Source organism: Cyprinodon tularosa, unplaced genomic scaffold, assembly GCF_016077235.1.
Source record: "Cyprinodon tularosa strain WSP-4 unplaced genomic scaffold, ASM1607723v1 ctg892, whole genome shotgun sequence".
NCBI lineage: Eukaryota > Metazoa > Chordata > Actinopteri > Cyprinodontiformes > Cyprinodontidae > Cyprinodon > Cyprinodon tularosa.
This window is the reverse complement of record NW_024039665.1, coordinates 74,019-88,496: the sequence shown is the minus strand read 5'-3', so window position 1 is coordinate 88,496 and position 14,478 is coordinate 74,019. Positions and strand designations below refer to the sequence as shown.

General features: G+C 39.9%; 1 protein-coding gene across 3 annotated transcripts in view; it reads left to right on the top strand.

The window, feature by feature from the left end:
* Positions 1 to 14,478, top strand: part of ccdc22 (coiled-coil domain containing 22) — a 77,134-nt gene that overhangs the window by 20,976 nt on the left and 41,680 nt on the right. For all 3 annotated transcript variants that reach the window (XM_038273844.1, XM_038273843.1, XM_038273845.1), the window contains 3 exons: positions 2,322 to 2,428; positions 8,157 to 8,235; positions 9,992 to 10,161. In XM_038273844.1, coding sequence (XP_038129772.1) covers positions 2,322 to 2,428; positions 8,157 to 8,235; positions 9,992 to 10,161 — 356 coding nt within the window. The remainder of the gene's footprint in view (positions 1 to 2,321; positions 2,429 to 8,156; positions 8,236 to 9,991; positions 10,162 to 14,478) is intronic.

Genomic DNA, 14,478 nt, shown 5'->3' with positions numbered 1-14,478 from the left:
TCTTTGTAATGGGATTTAAATGACAGATCCTGATCAAAAACAACACCAAGATTTTTTACTTTATTATCTGAAATCAGTTTAATCCCATCCAAATGAAGTGACTGACTAATCAGCTTCTTTTTCAAAGACTCTGGTCCAAAGACTATAACTTCTGTTTTGTCTGCATTCAGAAGAAGAAAGTTAAGAGTCATCCAGGTTTTAATGTCTTCAAGACATGCCTGTAATTTATGTAATGGGTTAGCTTCATCTGGATTTATAGACAGATATAGCTGGGTATCATCAGCATAACAGTGAAAATTAATCCCATGTTGTCTAATAATTCTACCGATTGGGAGCATGTATAAAGTAAAGAGAATTGGTCCTAGCACCGAGCCCTGTGGTACTCCACAGGCAAACCTTTGAGCATGTTGAAGATCTGTCATTAACATGAACAAACTGAATTCGATCAGATAGATAAGATTTAAACCAGTCTAGTCTTATGTATGGAGGTACATTTAACACAGTTCATGGCCAGTTGTGCATCCAGTATTGTGTGTCCAGATGCGTCTGATGCTTCTGCTGCTCCTGTGTTCAATGGAAAGGAGTAGCTTTGTTATATTTGCTGTTATGAGTAAAAAGTAGTTTTAATATGTTTTTAAGTGAGAAAGTCCACGTGACTGAAGATTACAATCCTGCCTTAAAAGCCTGCCTTGTTTCGCCGTCAGACCAGCACAAACCCCCCGTACACCGGCGGTGTTCTGTCACTGGAAATCCACTTTAACAGCAGCCTCTGGCCCGGTCGCCTCTTGGGAGCTTTCCTCTACTGCTAGTGTTTGCTGGAAATTAGATGTTAACGGTTTTTAGGTATGTGGTACAAACTGTAGGCACCAGAATAATATAAGCAAAGATATTTTGCTGGTAGGTTTTGAAATGTTAAGTTAATTCAGGCATTAATAAACTGTTTCGGTGGAGTGATAAAAGTGATCTGCATCATCAGCAGTGCTGTGTCTTTCTCACTGTTAGCTCGCAGATTAGCGTCTCTGATCGAATGATGTGGGGCGTCGAGCAGCAAAAGTTCAGTTTTTCCAACTTCAGCTGCTGCATCACAAACTTTAGATGCTCATAAGCTCATGAGGCTCTGCATCGGCTGATCAGATGCGAAAAGAGGCGCTGCTGTTCGAAACACATTGCAGGACCTTTTGCTGTGCTTTGATGCGCCTCAACCATTGACTTTGCATACTATTGACTTCTGCTGCTACTATCATGTGCTACTATCTTATGCTACGTCTGAACATAACTTCTCTTCAGTATTTAGCATGTCAGGCCTGCCGTAGGGAAGCTAGTGTCCAATTGGCCTTTTATTGGTCTGCAGATTCTGGTCCATGGCTTGCAGCCTTCCATCATGGTTTTTTTACCAGTGTGAAGCTCTGGTGAGATTCATGTTAATGTCAGCATGGACATTTGTTATCAATGTCCAAATTTATTATCATGGTGTATGGCTCTACATATTTTGGTTCTTTTCTAATATGTGTCTAATCTGTGCTAATAAAATGGTTTTGAACAAGAATGACAAAAAAATTTCTACCAGAATAGGACAATCTGTTAAAATCTATTAGCATAGCACCAATAATATTTGAAGAGATTGTCAGGATGGTTTTTATTGATGTATGAGTCTGTTAAATCCTAATATTACTATATCAAAATTCATGTTTTCCAAGCAGTCTATCTAATTATGACAGTTTTTCTGTCAGGATTGAGTAGTTGGTAAAGATCTGGGAATTAGAGCGGTGTCCTTGATCTAGAACATAGTGTCATATTTTGATATGGCTGGAGCCTAGATGTCTTCTCATTTACAAACGTGTATAATGATGTGATGATGTGGCATATTAGAGTTGTATAAAATGCTTCTTTAACTGTGATTTGAGGCCAACTTTATGGAGAATTAAAGCAGGTAAGCACTGCCCTCTGTAGCCCTGAACAATTTCTCTGGTCTGAGTAAGATTACAGTTCCTGTCAAAATCTGTTATGTCATGTCTTCTGGTCATTTAATACATTTACATTATGAATGGTTATTTAAAGTATTTGTCCCGAGTGATCTCTTCCCAGGAAATAATTAGGGAGAGAAAGCTTAAAGGTGTAAACTATAACAAACAAGATATTTGCTCATTCGCATCTTATTTAATGGAATTTATCTTTGAACCAGCTTTTTCTTTTTATGTACAGCTTACTGTTAAGCAGATAAAGAATTAAAAGTAATTGATCATTATGACAGAAATGTACTACAGTGCTTTTAAAAATCTCCTCTTTGTTTACATAACATCCTTTCTACGCTCCACCTGTAGGTAAATCTGCTGTTCTCCATAGAGCCATCGCTACTGTGATCAAAGCTCAGCTGGCTGTTTCCTGGGTGCCTTTGAATTGCAGATTGCCATTACACGGTGAAACACAGGTAAATCAATATTTTTGAGAAGAGCAGTTGATCATCTTCAGGTAAAAGTAGAGCTAGATTCAGTTACCGGCTCAGTCCCAATATCTGCACCTCTACCCGTTCCTACTTCAACCATGTGGCCCCGCCCCATGCGCTCTTGATCCACACTTAAACTAAGTGGACTTTGGAGTGAATTGCATACATTGCATTGCTTAATGTGATGTTTTAAGTAAAAAAGCGGCCTTGATCAAGCACTTGTTCCCTGCTTTTTTTTAATGGACTTCATTGATCTCACCATGGAGAAATTCATTTCTGCATTTGAACCATCCCATTAGGGAGCAGTGGGCTGCCACTGTGCATCGCAGTGTGGAGTTAAGGGTCTTGCTCAGGGACCTAGAGTGGCAGTTTGTGGGAGTTTAACTCGGAACCTCCGGGACCCAAGCGTAATGCTCTAAGCACTAGGTCACTACACCCACCCTTTTTGATTTTAATAAACATACAATTACCTCTAAATATTTTTTTTTCTCTATGTTCATATTCAATCAATAATTCTTCTCCAGGAGCTTCTGTTTATTGATCATCCAGGGGATAAGTAGCAACAAAAAGTACATTTTATTGAAGATTAGTAGGGTAGAAGTTAGATGGTAATGGCAACTTTTTAGGATATTTAACCAACAAAGTAAAACATGATCTTAGATGTTCTGAATCACATTGTAATAAAATATGCAAAGCCATACCTCAACCCTTAAATTCAGTTAATCAAGATCACTCTTTTTAAAATAACCATTTTCCTAATCTCCCAAAGGGAAATAGAAATATTAATGACATATGCTTGATAATAAATTCATGGTTTAATAGTCAATCTTTCAGTGAAATGTTTTCTATTCAGCTATAATGGATAAGGACCTTGTATAGAAAAACACCACATTTAGTAACAGTGTCCTTTAAATTTATCAAATGGTCCATTTCTCCAACAGTTACAGAAACGTAAAAAATACTTTTTAAATATAAAACAAACCAAATAAATTTTGGTAATACATTTTAAAGAAGAGATTCAAATTCAAATTAGATTAATTTTGTTCATTTAAAAAGTAGATAATTTTCTAAAGTACTCTGGTCTTATGTTACACAATTAGTAATCACAAAAAACTTCAAATTTTGAATATGAGAATTATGATTTATATTGGCAGTCTAAGTTGGTCCTTTTTTTATTTTCAGATAACCACTGCTGCTAATGGAAAGTTGTCACACCTTCTTTAAGTATTTTTTCATTGATCTTTATATAATGACTTTTCTAAAATACCTTTATTTTCCTTTTCTTTCTCATAGCATTATGATCCAGTTAGATTCTTTCTCCCATAGATTTTTCTTGTGTTCTAATGTGAATTTTTGTATCCTAACCTCATTCAAGATATGACTGATATTTTTCTAATATTTTGTTTAAATCTTACGTGTGTATTTTGAAAATAAGGTTTAAGTTAAGAAAAAACTTATTTTCAAGTTGAATTATCAAAAATAATTAATATTTTACAGTCTATTTGTGAATAATAATAAAAAAAAAATATATAGTTGCATTTATGATTGTTTTTTTTAGCAGTAACACCAGAAACCGGGATGGGTTCTCTCACTTTCGATGACTCCATTACGATGCAAGGCGCAAAACCGATTCTCCAAATCTTTTTCATGCATGTGACTTTTGCACTCAAACCCTTAATTGCATTTCCTACATATGCACACTTAGTGTTTAATAATAATAATAATAATAATACATAAATACCGTATTTTCACGACCATAAGGCGCACCGGACTAAAAGGCGCAGCCTCAGTTATGTGTGCCATTTCTGTATTTAACACACACATAAGGCGCACCTGACTATAGGGCGCGTTTTTTATATACAGGTACATGTCCTCTCAGGTGGATTTTCCCACTTAAAAACATATTAAAACTACTTTATTCCCACTGATCACAGCAAATAAAGCTGCAAGGTGTATTTATTACAAAGTATTATTCAAACCATGGGAACCGGCCGTGAGAGACACATCGCTGATGACACAGGGCTGTGATTACTCCTCTGATACAGTTTATTGACGCATAAATTAACTTAAAACATAGGCAGGATAATAATCTGGATGAACTGACTGCAATGATTAAATTTTCAGGTGGACTTTCTCACTCAAAAAGATTTGGATTATTTAGATGAAAAAACACCTGCCGAGGTGAGCCCGGATGCGCCGCGGCCCAGATGCTGCTGTTGAATTAAGTTTTCAGGTAGAAAAATAGAGAGGGAGTAAAAATGAGGATGATTGTGCTTTATTCATGTATTTATTACAGAGTATTAATCAAACCCCTCAAAGTCCTCATCCTCTGTTTCTGAATTAAACAGCTGCGCTAAATCCGACATGCCAGTTTCCCCTTCTTCTTCGTTTATTGACGCATAAATTAACTTAAAACATAGGCAGGATAATAATCTGGATGAACTGACTGCAATGATTAAATTTTCAGGTGGACTTTCTCACTCAAAAAGATTTAGATTATTTAGATGAAAAAACACCTGCCGAGGTGAGCCCGGATGCGCCGCGGCCCAGAGGCTGCTGTTGAATTAAGTTTTCAGGTAGAAAAATAGAGCGGGAGTAAAAATATGGATGATTGCGCTTTATTCATGTATTTATTACAGAGTATTAATCAAACCCCTCAAAGTCCTCATCCTCTGTTTCTGAATTAAACAGCTGCGCTAAATCCGACATGCCAGTTTCCCCTCTTCTTCGTTTATTGACGCATAAATTAACGTAAAACATAGGCAGGATAATAATCTGGATGAACTGACTGCAATGATTACATTTTCAGGTGGACTTTCTCACTTAAAAAGATTTAGATTATTTAGATGAAAAAACACCTGCCGAGGTGAGCCCGGATGCGCCGCGGCCCAGAGGCTGCTGTTGAATTAAGTTTTCAGGTAGAAAAATAGAGCGGGAGCAAAACTGAGTATGATTGTGCTTTATTCATGTATTTATTACACAGTATTAATCAAACCCCTCAAAGTCATCATCCTCTGTTTCTGAATTAAACAGCTGCGCTAAATCCGACATGTCAGTTTCCCCTTCTTCTTCGCTGTCAGAGTCACTTTCCGTGCAGGGCGGCTCCTTGGAAATGATGCCGGCTTTTGCGAAAGCCTCTTTAGGCAAAGTCTTTCTTTTAAAAATCACCATAGGCGGCAGTTTCTGTCCATTTGCGTGGCAGCCAAGCACAACAGTAAACGACGCCTTTTCATACCCCGTTGTGTGTATCGCTACAGTGCTGGTCCCCTTCTTCTCCACGGTGTGATTCACCGGGATGTCGAAAGTGAGCGGCACCTCGTCCATGTTGGTGATGTGGCTTGGCTGGATGACTTTGTCAGCGATGTGTTTGCTGCAGAAGGAGTGGAAGCTCGCCAGCTTTTCATCATAATCCGCCAGACGTCGCTGAGCAACGTAGTCCTGGTCCGGATGGAAAAATTGCACCGTTTCATAAAACGGAAGCACCACCTTGAAAATTTTCAATTTTCATTTCTTCCGCCAGCTTTACTGCTTTTAGTCGAACAGTGACCGTTGAAACGCTGGCCCCACTCGTTCTTTGCTCCACGATCCACCGCTCGAGTCTTTCCTCCAACTCGGGCCACCTCGCCTTATGTCCGCGGAAACTCAGCTGCGTCTTCTTCACCAGTCGGAGTTCGTTTTCCAGCTTCCTCCACTTGCGAACCATCGATTAATTTATATTGAATTCTCTCGCAGCTGCTCGATTTCCATGTTCCTCTGCGTAGCTGATAGCCTTCAGTTTAAACTGTGCTTCATAGGCGTGTCTCTTTGCCAATTTCAGGGTTGTTAAGACAACAATGTTCTGCATAAAGCACATACCTGTTCTTTTATACACAAGCCACGCCCACACTTCCCCCTTTAAGGTTCTCACATACTCATGGTGGTCTCAACAACGTCCGCAGATAGGGCGCACCGCACCATAGGGCGCACCCCACATTTTGAGGGGAAAAAAAGACGTTTAGGTGCGCCTTATAGTCATGAAAATACGGTAAAAAGAGATGAAAATACAAAATACAGATACAGGAACATAAAAAACAAAAACAAAAAACAATCATGGATAGGGAAAAGAGCAGTATATTCACAGATAAGCGAGCTGGAACAGATGGGTTTTGAGTCTGGCTTTGAATAAGGGGAGAGAGTCAATACTGCGGAGGTCGGGAGGAAGTGAGTTCCAGAGCTGGGGTGCAGAGCGGCTGAAGGCTCTGCTCCCCATGGTGACAAGTCGAGCTGGGGGTACAGTGAGGTGGATGTAGGAGGAGGATCTAAAGGAGTGGGAGGAGGTGGCAATGTGAAGGAGGTCTGACAGATATGGAGGAGCAAGGTTATGGATGGCTTTGAAAGTATAGAGAAGGATTTTAAATTGAATTCTGAATTGAACTGGGAGCCAATGGAGTTGGTGAAGAACAGGGGAAATATGATGGAAGGAGGGGGTTCTGCTGATGACTCGAGCAGCTGAGTTCTGAAGAAGTTAAAATTTATGGAGAGATTTATGTGGGAGGTCAAAAAGAAGAGAATTGCAATAATCAATACGGGAGGTGATGAGGCTGTGGATAAGGAGAGAGGCAGTATGAGTGGTGAGGGAGGAACGGAGACGGTTAATGTTGCAAAGGTGGAAGTATGCAGACCTGGTAATTTTATTTATGTGAGACTGAAAGGAGAGGGAGGAGTCGAGGATGACACCCAGACTCTTGACCTGAGGGGAGGGGGAGACTAAGGAGTTGTCAATGGGTAGTGAGAAACTTTTGATTTTTGATAGGGTGGATTTAGTGGCAGTGAGGAGGAGTTCTGTTTTATCACTGTTTAGTTTAAGGAAGTTTGAGGTGAACCAGTCTTTAATTTCAAGTAGGCAGTTAGTAAGGGACAAGGGGGGGAGTGAGGAAGTGGGTTTACTGGATAAATAAAGCTGGGTGTCATCCGCATAACAGTGAAAGTGAATTTTGAATTTCCGGAAAATACTGCCAAGGGGAAGAAGGTAGGTGATGAAGAGGAGGGGGCCAAGAACTGAGCCTTTGCGGAACACCAGAAGTGACAGGGGAAGTGTGCGAAGTGAAAGATTTGAGCTGAATAAACTGAGTGCGGTCGGAGAGATATGAGCGGAACCAGTCAAGAGGGATGTGAGAGATGCCAAGAGAGGATAATCTATTGAGGAGAATGGGATGAGAAATGTTTAGTGTGAGTATCTGGACTGGGCCACACTCAAGGAGTCAGCACAGTCCAGAAACAGTTTTGCATTTTTTTTCATTTGTTTGCATCCTAACGGTCTTCCTATTTTACTGGTCTTAATTAATTATGCTAAAAGCTTTCTGATAGTTTTTCTGAGCATTTTGATTTGGGTGTTGTAGTGAGAAATGTTTGTATCAATGAGGAATAACTCTCCCTCCCTCAGAGCTCCTTTACAGTCTGCCCATAAGCTCTATGGGAGGATATCATGCATTTTTAAACCTAGACCAACCTTATATTCTCTAGTTTAATTTAATAAGTTATATAGACTCATCTGCACAAAACAAATCCAATTTAGTTTCTCAACATATGCAGAATGTTTGCATTGATGGTGAGTTTTTAGTTTTAAAATAGAGTGATTTCCTCTGGTGGTGTACAAGTATTTTAAGTGCTTAATTTTTTCAAGATTTGAGAAAGCAAATTCCACTTTCCTAAAATCTGTTTTCTTTTATTTTAGAGTAGAGCAGCATCACAAAAGTTTTCTGTCCATCCCCTCAGCTTACCATACTGCAATGAAGGTCAGAAGTCTCTCAAAGGTAAGTCCTGTGCTGTATAAAGGTATTTGATTTAGACTTGGACAACTTTTATCGTCATAGTGTCTACAAAACAAAATTTTGTTTAGTACAGCTTTCAGACAGTATATGGACATTTCCATTCCATATAGTGCAGCAGTGATAAAATGTAAACAGTGTGGGAGGAAAAAAAACATGGTGCAAAAAATGCATTAATATGAATGTCTGTCTGATGGTGGTGGGGAAGGAACTTGCAGAATCTGCTGGACCTTTCATAGAATGCTGTGAAGCCTCTTCCCAGAGGGCAGCAGGGAGAACAGTCCATGGTGGGTGTGTAAGGAGTCATTGATGATGTTACGGGCTCAGGACACACAGCGCTAGGATGAAATGTCTTTAATTGAGGGAAGAGGAACCCCGATGATCCTCTCTGCTGTTCTCACCACTCTTCCTAGCACTAAGTTGCTAACTGGTTAGCAAGAAGCTTCCAAGACAGCGGCCACAATCAAACTTGCTTGCGAACCTTCCGTCACAACAACCCCAACCTCTTGATAAACAAGCAATCACATTCACTTTAGTCACTCGTGTAAAGTCGGGCACCACTTGGGAGAATTTGGAAATGCATCGTTTGGGACAGCCGTTTCCCCTACGAATTTAGTGAACGGAAGAGAAACCCCAATGATCCCCCCTGCTGTTCTCAACACTCTTCTCACCCTCTTCGAATCTGAGGCGCTGCAGCCTCCACACCACACAGGGAGACAGCAGATCAGAGCGCTGTCTATGGTGCTTCTGCAGAAACACCATAGATGCTGTGGGAGGATGGTGTTGAAAGCTGAACTGAAGTCGAGGAACAACATCAGCACGTGGGTGCTCTTTTCCTCCAGGTGTGCTGAGGTAGGGTGTAGAGCAGAGGATATGGCATCCTCAGTGGAGCAGTTCTGTCTGTAGGAAAACTGTGTTCTTTAACCAGCCTTTCAAAGCACTTCAGCATGATGGGAGTCAGTGTGACAGGCCAATAGTATTTCTTAGAAGAAATACTAAGAGACAGATAAGTGTTTCTCGCTAGTTCGTAAAGTCCTGAATATGAGATTGAATCCTCGATTCACGAAGGACTTCTGCCAAGAACCATAGCACCGTTGCCCTACCCATCAAACATGTAGAATTAAATTAAGCACTTATATAAACTAACCACATATCACCGGGATTCACAGGAAATTTGGCCACCCAAATCTTTAGTTTGAAAAAGACAAAAAAATACATCTTCAGTTTTTGGCAAACGGACATTTAACACCTAAACAACACGGCTAAAATTTGTGATGACACGACGAAAAGCACAGCCAGCATACAGAAAAAGGATACTAAGCAAACAGCACAGCCAGTATGCAGAAACATACGCGGAAAGGAAAGGACTGAAGCAAAAGCATTTGAGAGTTTCAACGCTGCACATCGGTCTCACTGCATACTCAGGTCAGTGGCACAAAAATTATTCTATAGAAATCCAAACATCCCCACTCACTTCTCCATTTCAAATCGCAGCTCAAAATGCATCTGCCTATTCACTTTAATATCAATTTCTCTGTCCCAGCCTTTGTATTTTAAATGGTTTTTATGCTGTGTTTTGACTTTGTTTCTGCCATTTTGTTTTTATCTTTTGCAATGTGACCTTGAGTTTCCAAAAAAGAAGTCTTTTAAATAAATTGTATTTTTATCATTATCATCATTGTACTGCCCAGTTAAAAATAAAAGTACTTAAATATAATCAATTTGTGTTCTGGGTTTTCAGAGGTGAAGGAATACAAGCGAGACATTCTTCTCCCTGCTACTGCTCAGTCTCCCAGTCAAACATCAATGGTGTCATCCATGTTGGAGCAACACATGGCGGATCTGAGTAGCACTCAGGAGTGGGATACAGAGTGGAAAAGTCAGGGACTTCTGTACCGTCTTGCGCCACAGGTGAGGGCTGCACAACACTACTACTGCTACATCAGCTTGTTTGTATATTCTTGAATCTAAAAGTACATAACAGGGTTTCTTCTAGGTTTCTTTCTAATTTTGGCGCTTCAGGGGGGTTGACCATTTCAAACTGAGTGTTTTATATAACTTTTTTTCTCTATATCCACAGCTGATCTCCCCTTTACTAATCACCCAATTGTACAGTTTTCATCCTTGTTGAGAACATTTAATATTTCTGTGTTTCTTGAAGAAAAGCTTTTATGGAGTCTGCGGTGAGTGTGGTGGATTCACTTAAAAATTACAAACCGTGCGGCAAAGCATCCAGCAGTGAACTCCACGTGGTTAGGGCATTAACTGCTCTGCTCTCACATCATGCTACTTGACAGAACTCGGATGTTGTCAAACAGCAGCACTGCATGGAAAGAGGTGATTGCTGGAGTTGAAATGGGCTGAACGTTTCTGGAAAATCTCAACACAACGACCACTCAGGGAATGGTTGTAGGCAAAGCCCTTTTCACTTAAAATAAAATGCAGAAGAAGTTTAATTTATTTATTGCCACCCCTGTAGGGGTCATAAATATCTTATTTAATCTGATATTATTTGAACTGTCCTATATTGTTTATGAACACACGCCCTACTGGCTGTGTGTGACCAACAAATGAAAGTATGGATTGAACTCAAATCATGGTCAAAAAGATAATTCAGCAAATACCTGGAATAAATTCCCCACAACTTCCATTCAAAATGTCAAAAGAGTTTATTAACAAAAATCATTCAGCACTTAGTCAACTTAATTGTTTTATTTTGTACACACAGAGTGTACAGTATACAGTAAATGAACATTGTCCAGCAGTGATCAAATGTAAAAAAAATGGGGGAGAAAAAACATAGTGAAAAAAACATGTCAATATATAAGTTCATAAGTTCAAGCATTAATATATACGGTGCAAATATACAGTATTTTGGTTTGGTGTTACCAATGTGATGCAGAGTCTGTGACATGATTTAGAGTTTTTTCAACATTCAGCTGTCTGATGGTGATGGGGACGAAACTTGGAGAATCTGCTGGACCTGTATTGAATGCTGCAAAGCCTCTTCCCAGAGGGTATTAGGGAGAACAGTCCATGGTGGGGGTGTGAGGGGTCATTGATGATGTTACGGACTCGGGACATTCATCACTGGGATGAAATGTCTTTAATGGAGGGAAGAGGAACCCCGATGATCCTCTCTGCTGTTCTCACGACTCTTTGCACTTTCTTCCAGTTTGAGGCACCACAGCCTCCACACCACACAGTGAGACAGCTGGTCAGAGCGCTCTAGGCTAATTCTGTAGAATGTCGTGAGGATGGGTGGGGGCAGGTGGGCATTTCTCATCCACAGGAAGTACAAGCACTTTTGTGCCTTTTGACTAGTGAGGTGGTTACAGTCCAGGTGAGGTTATCTGTGATGTGCACCTCCAGGAGTTTGGTTTGCTGACCACCTCTACAGCTGAACTGTTGAAGAGCAGTGAGGCATGGTTAGGTTCTTCCTGAAGTCGGCAATGATCTCCTTCAGCTTCTCCACGTTCCGGATCAGGCTGTCAGTTTTGCACCAGCCCACCAGCTGCTCCGCCTCCTCTTTGTAGTCCTGGTTGTTAATGTCTCTGATGAAGCCCACCACCGTAGTATATTCTGGAAACTTTGCAATGTCATTGATGATGAACCTGGGGCTGCAGTCGTGTTTCATCAGAGTGAACAGCAGGTGGCTCAGGACGCAGCCCTTAGGGGAGCCTGTGCTTAGGGTGATGACATCAGAGGTGTTCTGTCCAACACTGACTGACTGAGGTCTGTTTGTGAGGAAGTCTAGCAACCAATTGGAGAGGGGTGTATTGAAGCGCAGCTGTTCCAGTTTGGCTATTAAATGCTGTGGGATGATGATGTTGAAAGCTGTACTGAAATCGAGGAACAGCCTCCGCACGTGGATGTTCTTCTCCTCCAGGTGTGCCAGGCTCACGTGGAGAGCAGCAGAGATGGCTTCCTTAGTGGAGGCACGTGCACATGCTGTTCTTAGAGCTTCTCTATCACCAGATTTGAAAGCTCAGTTCCCTGGTTTTAGCAATTACCTCCCCATTCATCCAGGGTCGTTGGTTGGCCCGGGTGGTTATGTTGACGTCCTCAATGCATTTGTTGATGTAGGCTGACACAGTCATGGCATACTCATCTATAGTTATCTTGTCATAGGTCTGCAGCTTACCTATTTTGTGTATTTGTCTGGAACTTTAGCGAGCCACTGCCTTCAACCTTAGCTATCTTGGATCCAAGTCAAGCTCCTAGTGAAACACTAGAAAACCTCAGTAGAAAACTGTTGACTAAAAACCAGTTAAACTAAACTAAATGCCATGTATGAAGAGGAAGGGAAAACATGGTCAAAAACCATAATAAATGAGATGATGCAATAATATCACAGTTTAGGATGGAATTTTGTGTCTGAAAATCAGTTTTTTGGGATGTGTTCAAATTAGCTTTTCACAAATTTATAGTGATCGGAATGTTTACAAACAAATTTACAATGCAATTCCATGAGGTGAATAAAACATCTTTTGGCCAAATAATGTCCAAATGTGGTCAATTGTATTGCTCAATCAGGAACTAATAACATTTAAATGTTATTAATTAAACTCTTAACCATCTTTGAAATGGCTAGCAGCGAATAGACAAAGATTCCATTATATGACTTTTGGTCATAATTTGGTCATCAAAATGTAATGAGCATATGAGAAAGCACAGAAACAAGTGTTTAAGTATTTATTAGTGTTTGAACCCTTAGTGAAGTAAAGCTTGTTATAGCTTATAAAGAAAACGGCTCAAAATCAGTAACGTGAAATGATCGAAATCAACAAAGACAGAATCTGTCCCAAACAGTGGCAGACCTTATACCTCTGCCCATGTCCTTATATCTTATATACCTTGATGTCTGAAAGACAAGATGGCCTCCAATGGAAAATAAGAGATTGTTTAATCAAGCAGACAAGAAAAATAACTGAAATGTAGAAACTGAGATGAATGGTGTTCTTACCAACTTTGTCACATTTACCTGTTAAAGATAGGCCCGGTGTATACACCCTTATGCTCTATCTCTCCGGTTCTTTTTTTTCCGAAAACAGATCACTCGGGACAAACTCTTTAAATAACATTTCATAACTTATATGTATTAAATAACCATGAGACAACAGATTTTGATAGAAAATTGTAATCTTACTCAGATCAGAGAAATTGGTTTGGGGTTACAGAATGGCAGCTGCTCACCTCTGGGCTAACCTCTCAGGAAGTTGCCCCGATTAACTTTAAAAATGCATTTTATACATCTCCAGTCTGCCACATCATCATATTTTACATCATACACATTAGCAGATGATTAGACATCCATGGCTCTGACGCGCAATAGGCAGCCCATACCAGGGTGTGATAAACTCACAAACCTTCAATGATAATTATCCTAACATACCAAAGGCAATCGATGCATTATATTGCCTCCAGTGTGAAAGCTATCTGGATTTCAAGTTTTTTGGACACTGCCTTCTTTTTTTAATGATTTTCTGTGCAGTTCTTCTTACAGCTTTATTCATCCCTATTGGGTGACTGATTTGCTGCACACAGTACACAACACACAATAATACATGCAATGTTGTAAGCTGCAGAGAGATTTGAGTTTCACAATTTATTTAACATACATTTATTTTTTATTTTTAATGATTTAACCTCTTGGGGTATGGAGGAAAGTGTTCTATTTCTTGAGAATGTGGTAGGCACTACCTTCGCTCAGATGGGAAGCTTAGGGGCTGTTTATGTGTATTTTGTCAGTTTTTTGCCAGCTCTCTCGTTATGGTCACCCTACTTCTCGAAGACTTTTTCTGAACCTCTGTTGCATTTTCAAACCAACATACAGGTGCTGGTCATAAAATTAGAATATCATGAAAAAGTAGATTGATTTCAGTAATTCCATTTAAAAAGTGAAACTTGTATATTATATTCATACATTACATACAAACTCATATATTTCAGATGTTTATTTTGTTTAATTTTGATGATTACAAATGACAACAAATGAAAATCTCAAATTCATCATATCAGAAAATTAGAATATTGTGAAAAGGTTCAAAATTGATGGCCCCTGGTGCCACACTCTAATCAGTTAATTAACTCAAACCACCTGCAAAAGCCTTTAAATGGTCTTTCAGTCTAGTTCTATAGGCTACACAATCATGGGGAAGACTGCTGACTTGACAGTTGTCCAAAAGACGACCATCGACACCTTGCACAAGGAGGGCAAGACACAAA